Source organism: Orcinus orca, chromosome 20, assembly GCF_937001465.1.
Source record: "Orcinus orca chromosome 20, mOrcOrc1.1, whole genome shotgun sequence".
NCBI classification, from domain to species: domain Eukaryota; kingdom Metazoa; phylum Chordata; class Mammalia; order Artiodactyla; family Delphinidae; genus Orcinus; species Orcinus orca.
Window position 1 is genome coordinate 55,945,885 of NC_064578.1, and position 24,112 is coordinate 55,969,996.

Consider the following 24,112-nt stretch of genomic DNA (forward strand, 5'->3'; position numbering starts at 1 on the left):
CTCACACATCTTGGGACCCCCCCCCCAAGGCTCTGTGTCCCTGACACTCAACCACTCCACAGTCTCAAGGTCTGTAATTAGCCCCTGATCCTCCAAAGAACCCAGGACTCTGACCACCTGCACAGCTTCACCCTCAGGCCCACCTCAGGCGGTCTGACCCTTGCCTCCTCCTGACCCGGGCTCCAACCTCCGGACCTCACCTTCTCCAAGGCTTGCCTGACCCTTCGGCTGCCCGCTGTGGTCAGTGCCCAGCACTCAGAGCCCAAGCCAGCAGAGGCCTGCCCTGCAGCAAGACCCCGCCCCCACCTAGGGGGTCGTAGCCCCGCCCCAGGCCTCGCCCCTTGAACCTCATGGGGAGAGCGACATCGTGCGTTGTCTCCCAGAACTGGCTCTGGCCAGACAGATATCCCAGGCCAGGAAGTCAGTCCTCCCTCTTCAGACCAGACCCCAGACCCTCCTCCCTCAGACCCAGGGGTCCGGGCCCCCAGCCCCTCCCCTCTCAGACCCAGGAGTCCGGGCCCCCAGCCCCTCCTCCCTCAGACCCTGGGGTCCAGACCCCCAGCCCCTCCTCCCTCAGACCCTGGGGTCCAGACCCCAGCCCCTCCTCCCTCAGACCCTGGGGTCCAGGCCCCCAGCCCCTCCTCCCTCAGACCCTGGGGTCCAGGCCCCCAGCCCCTCCTCCCTCAGACCCTGGGGTCCAGACCCCCAGCCCCTCCTCCCTCAGACCCAGGGGTCCGGGCCCCCAGCCCCTCCCCCCTCAGACCCAGGAGTCCAGGCCCCCAGCCCCTCCTCCCTCAGACCCAGGGGTCCAGATCCCCAGCCCCTCCTCCCTCAGACACTGGGGTCCAGACCCCCAGCCCCTCTCCCCTCAGACCCATGGGTCCGGGCCCCAGCCCCTCCCCCCTCAGATCCAGGGGTCCAGGCCCCCAGCCTCTCCCCCCTCAGATCCAGGAGTCCTGGTCCCCTGTAGAGGATGAAATCATTTCTCCAGCTTGCCCCTGCCTTGACCCCAGCCAGCTGCCCCATTAGTGCCCCACTGACAGGTCTGACACAAGTGTTTGGTAAGGGGCGTCCGGGGGAGGAGACATGGGGTCCTGTGTGGGGAAAGGATGAGACAACAAGATTCCAGAATGATGCAGTGAGAAATGACCTCAGACTCGGAGCAGAGGGGGAGCAGGTGGTGCAGCAACTGGGAAGTGAAGGCCCTGAAGGGAGGGGAAGAAGGGAGGGGAGTCCCAGTTATGAGTCTGCAGACTTCAAATTTGGGCGGGGGGCAGGCAGGGACTCCCAGGGCTGAAGGAGGAGGCAGGGGTGGGGTCCCGGAGGGTTGCACCCACCCCCTCAGGTTTAGAGCGAGATGATCAATGTGAACTCACTTGATTCTTTTTAAATTTACTTTTTATTTCAGAATCATTTTTAGATGTGCAGGACAGCTGCTTTGAGCTCCCATGTCGCCTCACCAAGCTCTCTGCCAGGTGAGTCCCTCACCCAGCCGTCGGTGCATTTGTCCAAATGAAGACAGAAACCGTCAGTCAAACGCTAGATGCTTCCCATGTCCATCAACAGCCTTTACCTGCCCCAGGGTCCAATTCAGGACACCCCGTCGTATGGAGTGAACTCACGTTTTTAAATCTAGAAAGCACGTAGGACAGATTCCCCAGAAAGAAGCAGGCCCCCGTGGCCGTGCTGGGTGCGGGGCATGCGGCATGGGATCCACGCAGCCCCTGCCTTGCAGGCGGGAAGCTTCACAAGTCAGGGGTCTGTGTGCTGGGATGGGGGTGGCATCGGGCCGGCCCGGGTGAACACAGATCCCTGCAAACCAGCCGTGGCCCTCAGCGTGGACGGGACCAGCACACGCCACGGTGCTTGTGCTCTCAGGGAGCTGGCGCAGGAGGCTCGCCGTGTGAGAGCAGAACCCGAAAGGATGTGCAGGGGGACAAGACCAAGTCTATCCTGGGCAGCCTGCGAGGGGAGATGAAAAAGGTGGAGGTGCAGATCGCTGGGCTACAAGTTTCGGAGGAGCCGGAGAGGCCCCTGGGGAGGGGTCTACTTTCTGGAGGCCTGGAGTTGGGAAGAAGGCATTCTCGGGGGAGAACACAGGGTTTCCAAACGTCTGCAAGCAAGAGAGGGTGTGTGTGTGCCTATCTGTGTGTCCATTTAGGTCCAGAAAGGATGAGTGCCTCTCCTTAATGTCCCCCAGAGCCCAGGGAAGTGGGAGAGATGGAAGGCGAGGTTTCCATGGTGTTGGATATGGAAAGCCCAGATTTGGTGCCAGGGCCAGCGGGAGTCACCTAAGGTCTTAAAGGAGAGGACTGACCACATCACAAGTCCATAAGCACCCAACATGTCCCCACCGTGCAGAAATGCATCTACAGGGGAAACAGCACCTTCCTTCAAGAAGACACGCTCAGGACAGAAGAGAGAGGAAGGGTCCTTGAGGGAGGAGGGGTCAGGACCCCTGGATCTGAGGGGGAGGGGCTGGGGGCCTGGACCCCTGGGTCTGAGGGAGGAGGGGTGGGGGTCTGACCCCTGGGTCTGAGGGAGGAGGGCTGGGAGCCTGGACCCCTGGGTCTGAGGGAGGAGGGGCTGGGGGCCTGGACCCCTGGGTCTGAGGGAGGAGGGGTGGGGGTCTGGCCCCTGGGTCTGAGAGAGGAGGGGTGAGGGTCTGACCCCTGGGTCTGAGGGAGGAGGGGCTGGGGGCCTGGACCCCTGGGTCTGAGGGAGGAGGGGCCGGGGGTACCGGACCCCTGGGTCCTCAGTCAGGAGGGGAATTGTGCATACAAGTCCAGGCTTCAGTTGGGAGAGATGCAATGTGTTCCATCTCTGTCCTCCCGGGAGCAGCTGTCTCTCCATCCAGGTGGCCATGGGGGCTGGGGGAGAGGCCTTTGGCCCAAGCTCTGGGCACTTGTCCCAGTCAGCTGGTCAGGGCTGTCCCCCATCTGTCCGCACCTCCCACCATCATTGTCGTCATTCTCTTCCCCCTCTGACCACTCTTCCAGGCTTGCTCCCCCCTCTTCCTCCTCCCCGTCTTCACTGGACACACTCCCCAAGCTCCCAGGTCTCTCTTTGTTCTCCTTTAACCCCCAATCATCCCCCAGGAAGCCCAGGACAGCCAGTGGGGGGATCCTAGTCTCTTGATTCAGGTCCAGAAGCCCCTGGAGCAGTGCCAGAGCTGGGGGTGCAAACTGGTCCCAAGGGGGCGGTGGTTGACGTGGCTGGGGCCTGGTGGTCATCCAGCCAGCAAAGGCCTCGAACCCAGGGTCAGGGGCTAGCGCCGCATCCCAAGGGAAGCAGGCCATGGCCGCACAGAAGAGAAGCACCCCCAGCCCCCAGGAGTCCACTGCTGGTCGCAGGGGCAGGGTGTCAGGGGGCAGCAGGAGGCAGAGCTCGGGTGGGGCGGAGGGCAGTGGCCCTGGTGGGGCAGAGGTTGGACTGCCCTCAGGCCGGGTCAGACCCAGGTCACCCAGGGCCACACGGCTGCAGACAGGGTCGAAGACCAGCACGTTGTCTGGCTTGACGTCCGCATGCACCAGCCCCCGGCCATGGAGGAAGTCCAGGGCTCCAGCTAGCTGGGCCACCACCCGCTTCACCTGCAGCTCTGGGAGGCCCTGGGGTCAAAGAGAGAGGACGAAGGTCAGGCTGCCTTGGTTCCTTCTTTACGTTGCTTCTTGGGGTTCAAGAATCCAAATTCCCAGACAAGGGGCTACCTCTAGTGTCCCCAGAACATACCCCCAACAGCTTCTCCAGATCACCCTCAACCACAAGCTGCCCCCACATCTGTACTCCTGTAGACCAAGTCCCAGATGTTTTCCTCACTGGAACCCCAGATCTAACGAGAACTTCTTGAACTTCCATCAGACTTTGTCCTAACACTCAAACCCATTCCTTATATTTCTTATCTCCTCTAAACTGACCACCAAGATCTCCAGTGAAAACCCAAATCCCACACTTAATCCTAATCTGAGTCCCGTACTAATGGAGGTCCCATCTCTAACTCAGACCCAGTTCTAAAGTCCCACAGGTTATTTCATCAATCGACTGATAGATCGATCCATCCAGCTAGCCACGCAGCAAGACAGCAATCCATCCATCAAACCAGTTATCCATCCAACGGTCTATACAGCAGGGTTTCCACTCAATACCCATTCCGCCAGCTAGTCAGCAATTCAATAATTTGTCCAGTTATTTAATAGCCAACATCCATCCATTCATCCCTCCATCCTTCAATCCATCCAAACATCCATCCATCCATCCATCCACCCATCTTTCCATCCATCCGTCCATCCTACTCTTTCCCTCCTTCTCTCCCTCCCTTCCTTTTTTCCTTCTGTTTATCCCCAACCCTATTTCAAATCCAAAGTCTATTCCTAAAGATGGCCCCACCCTAACTGCAAACTCAAGTACCCCCAGAATATCATGGATTCAGTCCTGACCTGGTCTTTCTAGAGAGAACTTCATCACAGCCCTTCTCCAACTCAACCTACATTCACATTCCCAAGCATCTCTGCTTCACTCTGCAGCCCCAGCCATGCTCTTCTCCACACCCGTGACCAATCTATAATCAACCCTAAACCCAACCCATCCAACTCCACCCACACCCGTTCCCAATGCCAATGCCCATTAAAAGCCCATCTCTGTCTCCTTCCCTACCCCCTCATCCGACCTGATCCATCCTCAGCCCCAATCCCAACTCCCCGCCCTGGATGGATTAGGGTTGGGGTTAGTCATGGAACTGCACTGAGAATTAGAAATAAGGAGGTGGTTTGGAGGCTTAGGGTGGAGTTAAGATTTGGGGGTCAGGGTTGGAGACAGGACTGGGGGAGGGACAAAGTCAGACCTGGGATGAGCAGTCCCAACCTCTGTCCCTTGCCTCCCTGCCTCACCTGTTCCTGCAGCATCCCGCTGAGATCCCCACAGGGCGCATACTCCTGGGCCAAGGCGAAGTGTCGGGGGGTCTCCAGGGGTCCTGCCAGGGTCTGGAGCAGGCCTGGATGTGATGAGACACAGCGGCCCACACAGAACTCTCTCAGGAAGGTGGTTCTCAGGACCGAGTCCCGAGGTAGGAGCTTCAGAGCCACAGCCGGACCTGCTGGGGAGGCGGGGGCAGAAGGGAACTCAGGGCGCTCTGATCTTGCTGTGGGGCCCTAGGCAAGCCACTCAACCTCTCTGAGCCTCAGACGTCTTACATATAAAACAAGAGGGGCAGGGCATAGTGCCTCGAGTCTCTCCATCTGTGAAGTGGAGGTTGGAGGAGACCTTCCCTGAGGACTCTTTCTGCTCTGCCTCAGATTGCTTTGGGGTCTTGCACAACTGCCTTACCCTCTCTGGACCTCAGTTTCCTCTCGCATAAAGTAGGGGACGCGGAGACTTGAATTTCAGTCCAAGTTGTGCTCCCGCCTTGCTGTGTGACCTCAGGCAAGTGTCTCACCCTCTCTGGGTGAGTTCCATTTTTTGGAAGACCACAGAGCTCTTAACTTTCTGGAGCCCCATCAAGATGTGTCCTCATCAGCTCCCCGCAAGGCTGCTCCCTGTCTCAGTGGTTTCAGAGGGGGAAACCTGGGGGACGTCAAGGACTGTGCCCTTTAGTGGCCAAACTCACCCCCTTGGCGAGGCCGGGCAAGGAGCACGTGGCCGAAGGAGCCGGAGCCAAGCTTTCGGATGAGGTGATACTGGACACGCAGACTCCTCACTGGGGTCACCCTGGTGGCCGTCAGCTCCACGAGCCTCTGGAGGGCCGTGGCTGTGTCCTCCTGCAGGAGAGGGACAGAGGTGGGGAGGGGGTGAGTCTGGGGGCCACCTAGAGCAGCAGGGGCGCCTGGAGGCCCAGCCCAGGGCTGAGGTGGGGGGTTGGTCCCCAGAGAGGGGGATGAGTCACAATGACTCACCCGCCCTCAGGCCACCTGTTTTTGTGTCCTGGCGGGGTTATGGGTGATTGTCTCAGCGACCCTGCCCACTGCCATCTGTGGGAGCCACCAAAGCCCCAGCCCCGCTGGGGGCCTCCTCAGCCCACACCACCCCGGCTCTACCCCTCTCTCTCTCCATCCTCCTCTCTTCCCGGGTTTCCTGTTCTTTGTTTCTGAGTACATTTCCCCCAGGGGTCTTGGCCTTGCTGTGTGTCCTCGGGTTTAGTTCTTCTGGGTCTTTGATGTTTCTCTGTTTCCCTGTCTCTTCCATGTCTCTCTGTGTCTCCCTGTGTGTGTCTGCCCCCGGCCCTCTCCATCTCCCGCATCTCTCTCTGTCTCTCTCTGTCTCTCCCTCCCTCGTCTCCTTTCTCTCACCTCCGGGTCCCCATCCTCCTGGTTCTCGGGGTCCCTGAGCTCCATCTCAAGGGTGACCTGGTGTCAGCTGGCCCTCGGGCAAGCACCCCTGGTCTGGGCTCCCCAAAAGCAGCACGCCCACTGAGCTCCACTGCACCCCTGAGCAGAGCCAAGGCCTGGAGCTCATCTGAAGGGTCTGCCTCCGTGCCCCTCTGCGTCCGAGTCCAGAGACTTCCCTGCCTGTCTGGCCCCCTCTCTCCACACCTCCCTGTCTCTGTCTTGCCCTTTTTCTAGCTCCCGGGTCTCAGGGTGGGTCTCCCTGCCTGTCTGTTGGTCCCCGGCCCCTCGCTCCTGTCCCCACGCTCTTCCCACTATGGTCGCTGTCTGTCTGTCTGTCTGTCTTTCAGGATGTCCGCACTCTGTCCCCCACTCTGGCCTGCTCTCCCCAGTGTCTCTCCGTCTCTCTCCCGTCTTTGTTTCTGACTCTCTCCAAGCCTTTTGTCCCTCCCTTTTTCTGGGCCTGGGACAGGGGTGTGTGTGACAGCTCAGAGACATCCTGTCACCCCCCCCACCCCTCCCTCCCCCTTCCAAACTTAGACCAGCTTGGACTCTGGGCTCTGGTCCCAGGACAGAGGGGACAAAACATATTATGAACCCCCAGGGGCCGGGCCTGAGGGCAGCAGAGAAAGGGGAGCCCAGCCCCTTCATACACCTTACCTGGGTTGGGAGACCCAGGGCTCTGTGCATCCACCTGCCTCCATGTGCCTCTGGTGACCAGGGAGACCACTCCCAAAGCCCCCTAATACCAAGAGTCCCCCCAGCCCTCCCCCATCAGACCCGGGAGCTCTTAATAGAGAGCCTCTGGGGAAAAGTCTTCTTTCATGTACTCAGCAAGGCTCTGAGCCCAGCTCTGCGCTGGGGCCTTCATGCTGCATCCTCCCAGCCACCCAAAAGGGTGGTGATTTATCCCCAGTTTACAGAAAAGGAAACTGAGGTTCTGAGTGGCAATCGGCTTACGTGGGGTCAGAGAGGAGGAGGTGTGGGGTGACGCGGGACAGGCCTGTGTGACTCAGCCCGGACGCCTGCCCCATCAGGTTTCAACTACTACTACAACCTGCTATTAATAAAGACGCAGCTAGAAAGGTCTCTGGGCCCCTGGAAGGATCCCCAGGAAACTGGCTTCTGTGTTGGCCCTGGGAACCTGGGCAGGGCTGGCGGGGTGCGGTGCAGAGGCAGAACTTCCTTTGTTCTTTGACTTTTCGAGGTTTGTGGAAAGTTGCAAGCACAGAACAGTGGAAAAGGAAAGCCACAGGGAACACCCTCCACTCCATTGACCAGACTTCACAAACATTACTTTTTGCCATACTCTCTTTCTCTCTCTTTTCTTTTGTGGGGATGGAGTATTTTAAAGTAAATTGCAGCCTAGGGAAATCATCTGGGGCAAAATGATACACTGCCTGGTGTTTGGTTTCAAATACTCCAGCGGAGGAAAACATGGCCCAAGTGAGGGTGGGGATCTTGAGTCAACAGCACATGTGTTGCTGAGCACATGGAAGTTCCTTTACTCTTTACTTCGGGTTCTGCTAGAAATTTTCCCTCATAAAAAGCTAAAAGTCACTAAATAAACTACAGACATCGTGATAAATTCTGCCCCAATGCTCAGGTTTACGTTTCCATCAAAGGAAGGAAAATTTCCAGCTCAACTGCAAAACTCTTATCAATCACATCGAACGGCACTGACGGTAATTCCTTAACATAAGCTAATACTCAGTCTGTATTCTTCGTCCCCCAATTTTCCCAATTTTCTATTGCTGCTTCAGTTGAGTCAGTAATCAGTGTCAACGTGACTTTGGAGGAACTTTTTTTTTTTATTTTGAAGTATAGTTGACTTACAATATTGTGTTAGTTTCAGGTATACAGCATAGTGATTCTTTTTTTAAAAAAATATATTTATTTATTTATTTATGGCTGCATTGGGTCTTTGTTGCTGCACGCGGGCTTTCTCTAGTTGCGGCAAGCGGGGGCTACTCTTCGTTGCGGTGTGCGGGTTGCTCATTGTGGTGGCTTCTCTTGTTGCGGAGCTCGGGCTCTAGGTGCGCGGACTTCAGTAGTTGTGGCACGCGGGCTCAGTAGTTGTGGCCTGCAGGCTATAGAGCGCCGGCTCAGTAGCTGTGGCGCACGGGCTTAGTTGCTCTGTGGCATGTGGGATCTTCCCAGACCAGGGCTCAACGCCATGTCCCCTGCATTGGCAGGTGGATTCTTAACCACTGTGCTACCAGGGAAGCCCCTGAAGGAACTTTTGATCACTCTGCCTTTTGTATTATTTGAATTTCCCCCACAGCATGTTACCTATTCAAAAACTAAAACTAAAATTAAATAATGCGATGATGACCCTTCATTCAGTGCTTGTAAGGTGTCAGGCCCTGGCTCTTTATTTTTTAACTTTTTAAAATTCATTCAAGACTTTGTGGAGTCCTCCCGACAAGGCTTGGACGAGTAGGATGATGGCTTCCAATTTACTGATGGGGAAACTGAGCCCTGGAGAAACAGAGGCATTGGTCAGCAGCCAGAGAGAGGCAGAGCCAGGATTCGCGAGGGTCCGGGGACCCCAGGCTGCCCTCTACCACGCCACCACCCCACTCAGGCTAGAGCTGAGTCCCTCCCCTGGGGGGCTGCAGGGCCTGCAGGGCAGCTGCTGGGCTGGAGCTGAAAGGTCAGGCTGCAGAGCTGGCCACCTGGGTCCCCCAGTGGGAGGGTGAGAGGGGCCGCTGCAGGCCTCTGGCCCGCCCCAGCCCCCCCAGAGGCTCACTGATGATCCGGAGAGCTTTACACCTCCCCATTTAGCCACACTGCCGCGTGGGGTCACCCAGAGTGACCGGGAGAGGCAGGTGTGATGGTGCGGGGGGAGGCCCAGCCCAGGCCCCAGGGTGCACACACCCCTGTTAAAGCTGGGCTCTGGGCCTCCTGCTTCCCCACGCCCCCGTGTCTGCTGCTCTCCAGCTCCCAAGGACTCCTCCTGTGAGCGTCTCCTGCCTCTGTCCCCCTGGCCAAGTGTCCAGCTACCTCCGTGCCTCAGTTTCCTCCTCATGAAATGGGAGCAATTGCTGGTCGTACTCAGAGCATTATTGTCAAAGAAACATTTAAAGTTTGTAACATATTATACACTGACAATACATAATGATTGTACCTGATACAATCACAAATGCAATATACATGATCTTATATATAATTATATATACTATGGACTATCATATATAGGAGGTCTGGTATATATCTTATATATTATTTATATACTTTATATATTTTTCCAAATAAAATATTTACTTAAAGATCACATCAAGAATTAACTGCACTTCAGGGCTTCCCTGGTGGCGCAGTAGTTGGGAGTCCGCCTGCCGATGCGGGGGACGTGGGTTTGTGCCCTGGTCAGGAAGGATCCAACATGCCGCGGAGCGGCTGGGCCCGTGAGCCATGGCCGCTGGGCCTGTGCGTCCGGGGCCTGTGCTCTGCAACGGGAGTAGGCCACAGCGGTGAGAGGCCCGCGTACCCGCAAGAAACAAAAAACAAACAAACAAACAAAAAAAGAATTAACTGCACTTCAAATGTTGTGCAGTTGGGGAATTCCCTGGCGGTCCAGTGGTCAGGACTCCGTGCTTTCACTGCCAAGGGCCCAGGGTTCAATCCCTGGTCGGGGAACTAGGACCCCACAGGCCACATGGCATGACCCTCCCCCCCCAAAAAAGAAAAAATGTTGCGCAGTTGATTACTCACCTGCCCACCCCCATATCCTTGGACCAAAAAAAGAGATAAAAAGAAAAAGAAAAAAAAAAAACCTGTAACGTTAAATTGATGTGTCTTGTCCGGAAAGAATAAGATTACATACTAGTAGGGCAAATCTTGGCCATTAGCAGTTTTCGGGGTGCGTCATGAAGACTGGGCTGCCCTCCCCTCTATGTTCACAAGAATCATGCTGTTTTCTCTCTATTGCACCTGGGCAGGGGGCTCTGTTCCTACAGGCACTGAATAAATACTGTTAAACAAAATAATGGATGAAAACACTAGACATAGTACCTAGAACAGAGCGATTGCTCAGTGTTACGATTGCTCTCAACAAATACGCTGATGGCGGTTACAACAGGCCAGACACTGTGCTGGGGGCTTTATTCACCCGTGCAGGAATCTCACGGAATCCTCACCAGCTACCTGTCAGAGTGGCTCTAATATTTTTCAAGGCACACGCAGGCCACATATGACCCCTCACTGCCTGTCTGTCTGACCTGGTCAACACAGCAGTACAAACCCTTGCTATGGTTCCTCGTGCAAAAGAATATTTCAGGCACACACTCACAAAATATCCCAAATAACCATAATAAGCACCTCCATGTCCACCACCGTCCAGCTGAAGAAATATAACTTTTCAAATATAACTGGAACCCTCTGTGTACTTACCCTTCTCCAAGTCCTTCCCTTCCCTCCCAGAAGTAATCACCATCCTTAAGGAGGTGTTGTTGTATAAATAGCATCAAAGGTTAAATGTTGATGCTATACGAAGGTCAAATGTTGTATAAATAGCATCACCTCTCTGACCTTCCGCAGCTTGCTTTTGTCCTCACCAGCTCACCCCTGTGAGTTTCATCCGTGCGGTTACACGGAGCTCAGGCTCTTTCTTTTGCAAAGATGTTGACTAGTCTAGTGTATGGACACGTGGTAATTTATGGATGCATTCTTCCGAGCATGGACATTTTATTTTTCTCCACTATCATGCTCTTCCAAGCAGGGGTGCAGAGAATATTCTTATATGTGTTGCCTTGTGCTGAGTGGTACACTTCATGGGGCACTGGCCCCAAAGTGGAATTCCTGGGTCGAAAGAAAAACGCGCCTCTAAATTCTTAGATATTGCCACGTGGCTCTCCAAGGTGGCTGTATCTGACATCGCCTTTTTATTTTTATTTTTGAGTCTGCAGGTCTCTTGGAGAGTCTCAAGAAAGCTATAGAGACGTGCACTGTCTGATATGAAAGCCACTAGCGGTGTGGAGCGCTTTCGCACTTGAAACGTGGCTTGTCCAAACTGAGATGTGCTGTGAGTACAAAACAGACCCCGGATTTCAAAGACTTAGCACGAAAAAGAGAATGTAAACTACCCGTTGATGATGTTTATATTAATTACATGATGACATGATGATGTTTTGGATATACAGTCGAGCTCATCATTGGCGGATTCCATATTTGCAAATTTGCCTACCCGCTAAAAATGCTCCTGCGACCCCTGAACCTAGAGCACAGTGCTTTCGCGGGCATGCGCAGAGCAGCCAACAACGGGAGTCTCTGACACATGTTCCTCGCTGAGGTTGAACACACTCGCCTCCTGTAAACGAGTGTCCTTTTTGCAGTATTGCGCTATTTCTTGGTATTTTTACGCTTTCAAACGCCTCCCCAGACATGAAACCCAAGTGCTGTCTAGTGTCCTAAAGGCTGGGATGGGGCTTATGGAGAAAATGCATTTTAGATAAGCTTCCTTTGGGCATGAGTTACACCACTGTTGGCTGTGGGTTTAATGTCAGTGAGTCCACAATATGCATATTAGACAAGGTGCCTTTAAGCAAAAATACACATAAAACAAGGTTATGTATAAATCAATGAACAACAACAACAACAAAAGTGTGACCATAGTCTGGGAGGCAACTCACCCTGTATTTCCCCCGGGGCAGTGGCTCAAGATCAATTATTCAGTGTTCACTATGCAGTTATAGACCATCACTACTGTGAATAAGAAGAATAAACTATATTGAGTGATGCCAGTAAAAAGAATATACTGTACTGAGTGAACTAAAACATATTAGTTACTTTCACCTTGTTTCTCTTGCACTTTTGTAAAAATGGAAACAGGATTTAGCAGACAACATCCAGGTTTACAGTCCCTGCCAGATCTCTCTAGAAATCTAGAGACAGTGGGCTCAGAATCAGGGCATTCTCCATGTCCACGGGGCTGCAGGCCAAGGGCCTGGCTGCATCTTCTCCCATGTGGACCATCACCCCCGCTTCCTGCCCGACTCCAGTCTCTCCCCCTCGAGTGAGCCCCCATCACCCCACCTCCGAAGGCATCTTCCTAACACTCAGAGATATCCTCTGTCCCTCAGCTTCTCAATAGCATCCCCTGGCTCCTCGTTTGTTGCCTTTGGGAAGGAATCCAAGCTCCCCAGCCTGGCCTCTGAGCTCTCCCGCAGCTGGCACGGGCCCCATCTTATCTGCTGCTACACCCATCTCACCTAACACCCCCGTCACAAGGAAGGCCTCACAGTTCCTGGGGGCACCCTGGATTCTCTCTCCCTCTCCTTGGGAAATGTGCATAGGGTGAGGAGGTTGACGGATGGCCGAGTGAAGGCCGTGTGTCATGACTTCATAAATCCCGTGTGCTTAGCGATAATTATAGCTAGTACTTACTGAATTCTGTGTATTACCAGACCCTGTGCTAATCCTCGCTGCAGCGGGGAGAGGTAGATCCTATTATTAGCTCCGTTTTATAATTGGGGAAAGGGAGGCTTGCCGAGATTCAATCTCTTGCCCAGTGTCCTGCTGGGGGTCACGGCAGAGTCGGGACTCACACGGGGACAGTTGGGCTCCACGCTTCACACTCTGGGCCTCTCTGCTGGAGCTGGGGACACGTGTGTGTCTAGTATGCTGACTGGTCTTGTTTCCATTCAAATGCAACAACGCATTTCCTGGGGCCTGAGGTGAGGCAAAGAGCAGCAGATAGATTCTGTCCTTGCCGGGAGGAATCTGGGAGGAGTCTGGAGGGTGTCGAGTACAGGGATGCAGGCAATTATGAGGCAGGGTGTTACCTGCTCTAACGGAGGTAACTCTGAAAGGTCCTGATGGGACAATGGGTGGAGGAGAAAGAAGCTTCTGAGCAGAAGCCAGTGGTGACTGGCACTCAAACAGATTAGTTAAGGGAATTCCCTGGCGGTCCAGTGGTTAAGACTCGTGCTTTCAACTGCCGTGGGCCCGGGGTTTGATCCTGGTCGGGGAACTAAGATCCCACAAGCCAGGCAGGATGGCTAGAAAAAAAGAAAAAGGAAAAGAAAAGAAAAGAAAAAACAGATTAGTTAAATTTAACTATGGAGTACCTGCCCGTTAGGGTGTATCCAACAGGGTTGCAGGTTCTGCGGACACATCAGAGAGCAAAGGGAACAACTCCCACCCTCAGAGACAAATCTCAGAGATGGGGAGGGGATGAGTTGTTGCCCAGGGGATGGGTCACTGGCGGGGGCGGAGGGGGGGTGCGATGCCTAAAGGGTGTGGTGCTTCTTTTCGGGGTGATGGAAATGTTCTGAAAGTGATCGTGCTGATGGTCACACACCTCTGTGACGGCACCAAAAGCCCCCAAGTTGTACATTTTAAATGGGCATGTTGTGGAGTATGGGAATTATATCTCAGTAAAGCTATTAAAAAAATCCCTGTCCCGGCAGAGCACACACTCTAATCAGAGGCCCCAGCGACCTGACGTATTGGACACCCAGATCATTTTAACACCCTCCCCCTCCTGTATGGAACAGAAAGATTTTCAGTCATTACCATGCAAGAACCATCAGCATCCTTCTTGATTTGTGTTTTTTATTTCTCTTTTAATTAATAAACTTATTTTTCGGAGCTTTTAGGCTGACAACAAAATTGAGTGGAACGGGCCTTCCCTGGTGGTCCAGTGGTAAAGAATTGCCTTCCAATGCAGGGGACATGGGTTCAATCCCTGGTCAGGGAACTAAGATCCCACGTGCCGCAGGGCAACAGAGCCTGCACGCCACAACTACTGAGCTTGGGCGCCTCAACTAGAGAGCCCGTGTGCTGCAAACTACAGAGCCCACCTCCTCTGGAACCCATGGACCACAACTACAGAGCCCACATGCCCTGGAGCCTGCATGCCACAACTAGAGAAGAGAAAACCCTCACGCCACAACTAGAGAGAAGCTGGCGCATTGCCATGAAGACCCCATGCGCCTCAACGAAGTTCCCGCATGCTGCCACGAAGACCCAATGCAGCCAAAAATAAATAAAATAAATAAAAAATAAATCTTAAAATAAAAATTGAGTGGAAGGTACAGAGATACACCCCCTCACCCCACCCATCATAGCCTTCCTGTTACCAACATCCCCACCAGTGGTACATTTGTTACAATCGATGAACCTCTATTGACACCTCATTATCACCCAAAGCCCATAGTTGACATTAGGGCTCACTCCTGGTGTTGTACATTCTGTGGGTTTGGACAGACGTATCATGACATGTATCCACCACTACAGTATCATACAGAGTATTTTTGCTGCCCTAAAAATCCTCAGTGCTCCCTGCCATCTCCTGGCAACCCCTGATCTTTTTACAGTCTCCATAGTTTTGTGTTTTCCAGAGTGTCATATAGTTGGAATCTTACAGCACGTAGCCTTTTTAAGATTGGCCTCTTTCACTTAGTTGTATGCATTCAAGATTCCTCCATGTCTTTTCGTGACTTGATAGCTCATTTCTTTTTCGTTTTTTAATTAATTTATTTATTTGTTTTTGGCTGCGTTGGGTCTTCGTTGCTGTGCGCGGGCTTTCTCTAGTTGCGGCGAGTGGGGGCTGCTCTTCATTGAGGTGTGCGGGCTTCTCATTGCGGTGGCTTCTCGTTGCGGAGCATGGGCTCATGGCACGCGGGCTCAGTAGTTGTGGCTCGCGGGCTCAGTAGTTGTGACTCACGAGCTCTAGAGTGCAGGCTCAGTAGTTGTGGCGCATGGACTTAGTTGCTCCGTGGCATGTGGGATCTTCTCGGACCAGGGCTTGAACCTGTGTCCCCTGCATTGGCAGGCAGATTCTTAACCACTGCGCCACCAGGGAAGCCCCCTCATTTCTTTTTATCACTGAGTAATCTTCCATTGTGTGGATGTAGCACAGTTTATTTATCCATTCATCTCCTAACAGACACCTTGGTTGCTTCCAACTTTGGGCAGTTATACATAAAGCTGCTATAAACATCCATGTGCCGGTTTTTGTGTACGTGAGTTTTTGACTTATTTGAGTGGATACCAAGGAGCACAACTGCTGGATCATATGGTAAGATGATGTTAAGTTTTGTAAGAAACTCTCCCATATATAGCAAATAATTTATCATCCTTTTCTGGATTTGTTACATTTGAAATGTATATATATGTATATGTGTGTATTTAAATATATGTATTTATTTATTTTTGGCTGCGTTGGGTTTTCGTTGCTGTGTGTGGGCTTTCTCTAGTTGTGCTGAGAGGGGGCTACTCTTCATCGCAGTGCACGGGCTTCTCACTGCGGTGGCTTCTCTTGTTGCGGAGCACGGGCTCTACGTGCGCTGGCTTCAGTAGTTGTGGCTCGTGGGCTCAGTAGTTGTGGCTCACAGGGTCTAGAGCTTAGGCTCAGTAGTTGTGGCACATGGGCTTCGTTACTCCACAGCATGTGGGATCTTCCCGAACCAGGGAATGCGTCCCCTGCATTGGCAGGTGGATTCCCAACCACTGCGCCACCAGGGAAGCCCTAAATATATGTATTTAAAACGTCATGGTAACATTTGCAGCAAATGCTCAGAACTTAGACCAACAAAAGATATTTTGCAGGGAAGCACTGACCTTGTTTTACCACTGACCTTGTTTGCAATCGCCCGTGTGTGGTAAAAGTGAAAAGCAGACCAAAACTTTAATGGGTTTTATTCTTGCTTTTATATCTTCTGGGTGCAATATTCCCTTACTACCTGCATCTAGGGCAGAACCCTTCCACAGTCCCCACCACGGAATGGCACTCAGGGGAGATTCCATTTGACACCAAGTGGATAGGCAGAAATTAGGAAGTGGGGAAATGGGGACCCTTAGGCAGCGCTGGGGGTGTGTGTAGACTGGTGTGTCCTTCTGGGGAGCGAGAGGGAAGACATTCCCAAGTGTGAGGACTCCCCTTTCTGGTGAACACCCTGTGCTGGTAGCCTTCCGTTTGTCCATCTCTCTCCTCTCTGTCTGGGTCATTCCTGCTGACTGTGTTACCTGGGCTGCATCTGACTTCTTCTTGGGTTCAGCCACTGGAAGGTGTCAGCAGGCTGTCGGCCAGAGGTGGGAGGAGTGCAGGACATGTGTTAGGGCTCCCAGGTCCCTCCTGGCCAGGCTGCCAGCGTGACAGCGGCACTGACCTTGAGCAACTCACTTCATCTTTCTGAGCCTCAGTTTCTCCCTCTGTCAAGTGGGGGTGAGGCATGTTATAATCCTCCCTTCATTCATGTGTTGGACAATTATTTGCTGTATATCTCTATCCCCACTTGAAAGACATGGAAAGAGGCTCAGAGAAAGAATTCGTCAGATGATTTAACAACAAAAAGTTAAGCACCTACTGTGTGCTAGGCTGTGCTCTAGGCTCTAGGAACCCAGCGGGAAAACTCAGCCACAGTTTGCACCCTGGAAGATGACACATGTAGGTAGGGATGGTTTATGGGTTGAAGCCCTAACCCCCAACACCTCAGAACATGACCTTATTTGGAAACAGGGTCATTGCAGATGTAATTCGTTAAGAGGAGGTTGTCCTGGAGAAGATGGGCCCTAATCCATTACTGCTGGTGCCCTTTCAGTAAGTCGGCCAAGTGAAGACAGCAACGCATGGAATAACACAGTGTGACGAGGAAGGTGGCGATCAAAGTGACGCATCTGCAAGCCAGGGAAGTCAAGGATTGTTGGTCAACCACCAGGAGCCAGAATGAGGCAAGGAGGCCCCTGCAGGCCTCCGAGGGAGCACGGCCCCGCCCACACAGGATCTTGGACTTGCAGCCTCCAGAGCTGTGAGACAGTCCATTGCTGTTGTTGTAAGCCACCTGGTTCATGGTACTTTGTTATGGCAGCCCTAGCAAACCAAATACAGATGGATAGACTTGAAGCAATTAAGTAATCAAAGAAACCAACTTACTTTGGCAGTGAGTGCCCTGAAGGAAACAAAACAGAGAGATTGCATGTGTTTTCTGTGCTGGTAACAAATTAGCACAAATGTAGCAGCTTAAAACAGCACCCGCAGGACTTCCCTGGTGGCGAAGTGGTTAAGAATCCACCTGCCAATGCAGGGGACGCGGGTTCGAGCCCTGGTCCGGGAAGATCCCACGTGTTGTGGAGCAACTAAGCCCGTGAGCCACCACTACTGAGCCCGCGTGCTGCAACTACTGAAGCCCACGCGCCTAGAGCCCGAGCTCCACAAGAGAAGCCACTACAATGAGAAGCCCTCGGACTGGAACGAGGAGTAGCCCCCGCTCGTCGCAACTAGAGAAAGCCCGCACGCAGCAACGAAGACCGAATGCAAACACAGCACCTGCTATTAGCTCACAGTTGTGAGTCAGGAGCTTAGGCTGGCTTGACTGGGTTCTCTGCTCGGGGTAGACAAGGAGGTTCCCGCCTCCTTGCTGGCTGTGGGCAGAATCCGCTCTGTTTTCAGAGGCTGTCTGCATTCCTTGTCGTGGGATCCCCTCCACCTTCCAAGCCAGCAACGGAGAATCTCCCTCCTGTAGAACGCCCCTCATGCTCTGAGTCTCTTTTTCCAGGAAGAGCCCCATCTCTTTTGGAGGGTCACCTGATGAGGCAGGCCCACAGAAGACCCAGTTCCTATCTGAGATTTGGAACCTCAATTCCAGCTGCACTGTCCCTTCATAGCAGCACCTAAATCAGCGTCTGACTGAATAATTGGGAAGAGGCGTGTATTCACCCAGGGAGCAGGGATCTTGGGGCCATCTTACCTGGGCCTATGACAGGGGATCGCTAGAGAAACATGGGATGTAGGGTGGGCCTCCTGGAGGAGGGGTGAGGGGGTCATCCCAGGCAAAGAGGCTCGCCCGTCCCAGGCCACAAGGTGAGATAGCTGATCTGCGCTAGGAACCAGCAGAGTCGTTGGGGAGATGAAACCAGAAAATGCGTGTGAAGTGCCTGACACCAGCGAATGGGCGAGGTAATAAATAGAGCTACACTTATCCCATTATTAGAAGTCTGGACCTGACACCAGCGAATGGGCGAGGCAATAAATAGTAGCTAACTTATCCCATTATTAGAAGTCTGGAGGCCGCCCAGCTCGCTCTCTCTCTGGCCCTCCCTCTCCCGGTGACCTTGGGTGGGTCACGTCCCTGATTCCACATCGGGGTCCACCAACACCCCCCTCCCTCCTTGAGACGAAAGAGCTGGTTCGGGAGGAGGGCAAAGGAGGGCAGCTGGGGCTTGCGCAGCCGGGTGAGTGGCAGCAAATATTTATGGAGCGCGGGTCGGTGCCAGGCACAGTGCCGGGCGTGGCGAGATAAGGGGCTGTGGAGGGTGGGGACTTGGCCTCGGAGGCTGAATTCCAAACTGCCCGCCCAGGGGGCCGGGAACAGGGGGTAGAAACCGCTGTGGGGCTGGTGCCTGGGAAAGGTGGGTGTGGCTCTGCGTGGCTGGATGTCCACGGGCAGGTGGCCGTCCCCTGGAGCCTCAGAGCCCCTCACGTGCTCAGGTCCCTAGCTCCTCCGGACCGAGTCTTCAAACCCTCCTCAAAAGCCCTCCTCGGTCACCCGGCTGAAGTCACATCTCCCGTCACACGCCGGCCAGAAACTCCCACTTGTTGCTCAGCGCTGCTTCTCTCTCTCTCTCTCTTTTTAGTTTTGATTTTATTTTTTGACTGACGTAGAGTTGATTTACAATGCTGTGTTAGTTTCAGGTGTACAGCAAAGTGCTTCCGTTACACACACACACACACACACACACACACATCTATTCTTTCTCAGGTTCTTTCTCCTTATAGGTTATTACAAGATATTGAGCTCCCAGTGCTTGCTTCACTAGCTCTTGATGGTACCTGGCATCCGAACACAGGTGGGCTTCAAGGAAATACATACTGTGACATTGGACTACAATATAAACTATTTATATGAGGTAATGTTGTAGTTGACTATCACCCAAAGTATAAAAGAAACGTCTGTGAATCCATACGGATACAAATAAATGATTGGGAATGCCCTGGCGGTCCAGGGGTTAGGGCTCCGAGCTTCCCCTGCAGGGGAGACAGGTTCCATCCCTGGTTGGGGAACTAAGGTCCCGCAAGATGCGTGGCGTGGCCAAAACGAAACAAAACACACACAGAAAACAAACAAATGATTGAATAGATAAATAAACAGGGTGAGGAGAAGGGACAGAATTCGCCAAAAGTGTATCTGGATACTTCCCCTCCCCTCCATGTGGGCTGCAGCTCAGCGACTTGCTTACAAAGAGTAAGAGTCTGGAACGGGGAAGGGGCCACTGCACAGCGTGGAAACCACCAGGTGAGGCCGGTTAACATCGTCAGTGATAGTCACGTGGGTAAGGCGCAGCCCGGGAGCGCTGCGCACGTGGGCGTGGCCTTTCTTCCAGGGATTCCTCAAAATGGTCGGGATCATGAAAGACCAAGACAAGCCTGAAAGGTGACCACAGACCCATGGAGAGTCAGGAGGCAGGAAGTAAGGCCACGGTGGTGTCCTGGGTGGGATCCTGGGACGGAAAGCTATTGTGGACAGTGAGTAAAATCTGAGGAAAGGGCTGCATCTGCCAGTATTGGTTTCTTGGTTTGGGATGGTAGGGACATGATAACATTTGGGGAACCTGGGTCAGGGCACACAGGACCATCGTAGCAACTTCTCTGCAAATCTAAAAACGATTCTAAAAGAATCTAAACGATTCTAAAAGAAAAAGGTTGTTGAAGGAGAAAGGCAGGCAGGCATAAGAGGACCTCTGCTCCCACTCTCCACCAGTCTGTCCTCCAAAAAGAAGCCAGAGGGAATCTGTTAAATCAGGAGAGGAATTTGTGCTACTCAGGTGTTCTGTATCTCTCAGAATTCATCAGATGGTAAGGTCTCAGGCATGCATTTCACGGGATTTAAATTTTATCAAGGACAAGAAGGTTCAATAAATATTTGATATCTTGTTATGTTATTCATACTGAAGTATTTAGGGGTGATGTGGTCTAATGTTTGCAAATTGCTTTGAAATGAATTTTTAAAGGATAGATGGATGGGGACCATCTGTATTTCCACTCAGTTTTTCTGTGAACCTAAAACGGCTCTAGATAGTAAAATTTATTTATTTTTAAAAAGATGGAGTACTTCCCTTGTGGCCCAGTGGTTAAGAATCTGCCTGCCAATGCAGGGGACACGGGTTAGATCCGTGGTCCAGGAAGATCCCACATGCCGTGGAGCAACTAAGCCCGTGCGCCACAACTACTGAGCCTGCACTTTAGAGCCCATGAGCCACAACTACTGAAGCCCGCGCGCCTAGAGCCCGTGCTCTGCAATGAGAGAAGCCACTGCAACGAGAAGCCCACGCACCACAACGAAGAGTAGCCCCCACTCGACGCAACTAGAGAAAGCCCACGCACAGCAACTGAGACCCGACACAGCCAAAAATAAAAATTTTTTTAAATTAAAAAAGAGTTTGCATGCCACAACTAAGACCTGGCACAACCCAATAAATAAATAAATATTTTTTTAAAAAAAAAGAAAAGGGAAAAGGCAAGTCAAATTATGCCAGCCTCTTGATGAATCCCTTTGGGGCTCTGTCTGCATTTCTTTGTTTTTTTTTTTTTTTTTAAGATTTTTTTGGTGTGGACAATTTATTTTTTAAGTCTTTATTGAATCTGTTACAATATTGCTTCTGTTTTATGTTTTGTTTTATTTGTGGGATCTTAGCTCCCCAACCAGGATCTTAGCTCCCCAACCAGGGATTGGTGGGATCTTAGCTCCCCAACCAGGGATTGAACTTGCACCCCCTGCATTGGAAGGCAAAGTTTTAAACCACTGGACCGCCAGGGAAGTTCCTCTGTCTGCATTTCATTTGGAGAAGAAACCAGAGTCTTTTCGAGTTGCTACTGGATCTGGACCCCCATCCCCCCCTCCACTCAGGCTGGCCTCTCTGCACCCTGAACATGCTGGTCACATTCCCACCTCAGGACCTGTGCATGCACTGTGCACCTCCCTTGGGACACATCCCCAGTTACCTGCGAGGCTCCCCCCTTTGGCTCCTGTTTGGACAGGCCTGCAGTTCCCACCCGACCCCCACCTTGTCCTGCATCACCCTGCTCCACAGCATCATCCCCTCCCAAGATGCTTCATCACTTACTTGCTCACTGTGTTTTCATGTCTGTCTCTGCCCACCAGGATGGATGCCCCACGTGGGGAGGGATTTGTGTCTGTTTCATTAGCCAGTGGACGATCAACACCTAGGACGGTGCCCAGCCCAGAGTGGGAGTTCGGTAAGTATTTGTTGAATTGATGTCCTAAGTATATTTGTTTAGCTGCATCCCCTACCAGAATGTAACCTTGTTTGCTTGTCCACTGATGTGTCTCCTACCTGTAAGCACATGTTGCTCAATGAATGAATGAATGAATGAATGATGAGTGAACAAGGTTAGGGTGAATCCTTGTATAAGGGGTTAAGAGCACAGGCTTTGGCATGGGTAACAACCCAGACTTTGATTGTGTCTGAAATTGGGGAGGGAAGATGCCATCTTGCAGGACTGACCCCTTCATCTGTGGGATCTGACATCATCTGCAGGTAGACAGTGTCAGAACTGAACCGAACTGTAGACACCCAGCTTTGCTGCAGAATTGCTTGATGTGTGACCAAATGTCACACACACATTTGGTGACCGGAAGTGTCAGAGGTGAAGTATTCCATGAGTAGTGTTGTAGGAGAGTAGAGAAGAAAAACAGAAGAGTTTTTCTTTGCATACCTGGAGTAGTCATATTCATAGGGCCAGAAAGTAGAAGGGTGGTTGCCGGGGGCCAGATGGAGGGGGAACAGAGAGTTATTATTGTTTAATGGGGACAGAGTTTCAGTTGGGGACAATGAAAATGTTCTGGAGATGGAGGATGGTAATGGTTACAGGACAATAGGAGTGTCCTTAATGCCACTGAACTGTACACATAAATGGTTAAAAAAGGTAAATTTTATGTTATGTTTTACCTCAATAAAAAAAGAACTGGAAAATGAAAAAAAAAAAAAAGAAGAGCACAGGCTTTGGGACCACAATGCCCGGGGTCTTATCCAGATCTGCTACTTACTAGCTGTGTGACCTTGGGCAAGTCATTTCACATCTCTGTACTTGAGTTTCCTTCTCAGGAAAATGGAGCCCCCTTGGGAAGCCCTCATGCTGGTGGGATGGTAAGTGGAAAATAGTCTGGCAGTTTCTTAAAAAGTTCATTGTAAACTTCCCACACACTATGGCAATTCCGCTCCTGGGAATCTGCCCAAGAGAAACAGAAGCATACGTCTACGGGAAGACTTGTACACACATGTTCATAGCAGCACTATTTATAACAGCCAAAGAGTAGATACAGCCCAAACCCCCATCAACGATGAACTGATAAAAAAAAAAAATGCGGTCTGTCCATATAATGGAATATTATTCAGCCGTAAAAGTAATGACATGCTGTTACAATTTACAACATGGATGGACCTTGAAGACATTAAGTGAAAGAGGCCAGATACAAAAGGCCACATGTTGTATGATCCATGTCTATGAAATGTCCAGAAAGGCAAATCTCCAGAAAGTACTTTAGCAGCTGCCTGGAACTGCAGGTGGAAACGGGACGTGACGATTAATGAGCACAAGAGATCTTACTGGGGTGATGGAAATGTTCTAAAATTGGATTGTGGTGATAGCTGCACAATCCTGTGAATTTACTAAAAATCATTGAATGGTACACTTAAAATGAATGAATTCTGTGGCATGTAAATGATACCTCAACAAAGCTGCTTAAGAAGAAAAAAACAGAGCTCATAATAGTATCTATCTAATGATGCGAAGATTAAGTGAGCTAATCCACGTAAATCCCCTCAGAAAGAGATGTAGGGTAAATACTCAAGAAATGTATTTTGTATTATTATTAACAAGTGTGTTGAGATCGTCCGTGTAAGATGCTCACCACAGGGAAAGACAAGCAATAGGGTTAGATTCATGAACACCACTACTATTGCTTCATAATAATACAAATTACTTGGTTATTTTACCATTTCCTGTGCCTGTCCCACAGACGTGGGCCTCAGTTTTCTTATCTGCAAAATGGGAGAACTGGGCTCCATCTCTAAGGCCCTTTTCTTGCCATAAGTTCTGTATTTTGTTCTAGGAATGTTTCTTTTCAGATGTGGCATGTCAAGGTTGAGGGAGCGTATGGGGTGGGGGAAGGTGGTGGGCAAATCTGTAGTGGCAGGGGTTGCCTTGGGGCTTGGAGACCAGGATGTGTGTGTGTGTGCGGGGGGAGCTGGAAAGGTGGGTTGTGTGGCTGGGAGCTGATTGTGAAGGTCACATGGGCCTGATGTTGGGTTCAGGGCATGGAGCTGGTCCAGCCTAGGTTCAAATCCTGTGTCCACCAGTTCCTAGCTATGGGATTTTGGACAAGAGACTTCCGCTCTGAGCGCTGTTTCCACCTCTGGAAAATGGTGAGGATGTTTCCCATCAAGAACTAGGATTCCAAAAAAAAAAAAAAAAAAAGAACTAGGATTCCCTGAGATCATATTTATAGCAACCTGGGAGAATAATAATAACAAAGCAACAACAGCAAAGACTTCCTCCCAGGTGCCAACCATTGTCTTCAGCTCTTTCCACAAAGTAACCTTTTTTTTTTTGGCCGCGCTGCTCGGCTTGTGGGATCTTAGTTCCCCGACCAGAGATCAGAGATCAAACCTGGGACCTCGGCAGTGAGAGTGCGGAGTCCTAACCACTGGATCGCCAGGGAATTCCCCAAAGTAACCCTTTAATACGAAGGACTCAATTCATATTAGTGATCACAGAAGTAGGACAAGTGCCTTCTTAGCTTTAATCCTCAGTTTGCCCCTTCTATAAATGGGGCTAT

General features: G+C 51.8%; 1 protein-coding gene across 1 annotated transcript; it reads right to left on the reverse strand.

Moving 5' to 3' along the window:
- Positions 1-1,948: 1,948 nt before the first annotated feature.
- SBK3 (SH3 domain binding kinase family member 3) lies at positions 1,949-6,323 on the reverse strand. Its single transcript, XM_049702769.1, has 6 exons — positions 6,279-6,323; positions 5,886-5,913; positions 5,600-5,797; positions 4,884-5,086; positions 2,957-3,608; positions 1,949-1,962 (listed from the first exon to the last, which is right to left on the reverse strand). The coding sequence occupies exons 1-6, from the start codon at positions 6,321-6,323 to the stop codon at positions 1,949-1,951; spliced, it is 1,140 nt and encodes a 379-aa protein (XP_049558726.1).
- Between the last annotated feature and the right edge of the window lie 17,789 nt (positions 6,324-24,112).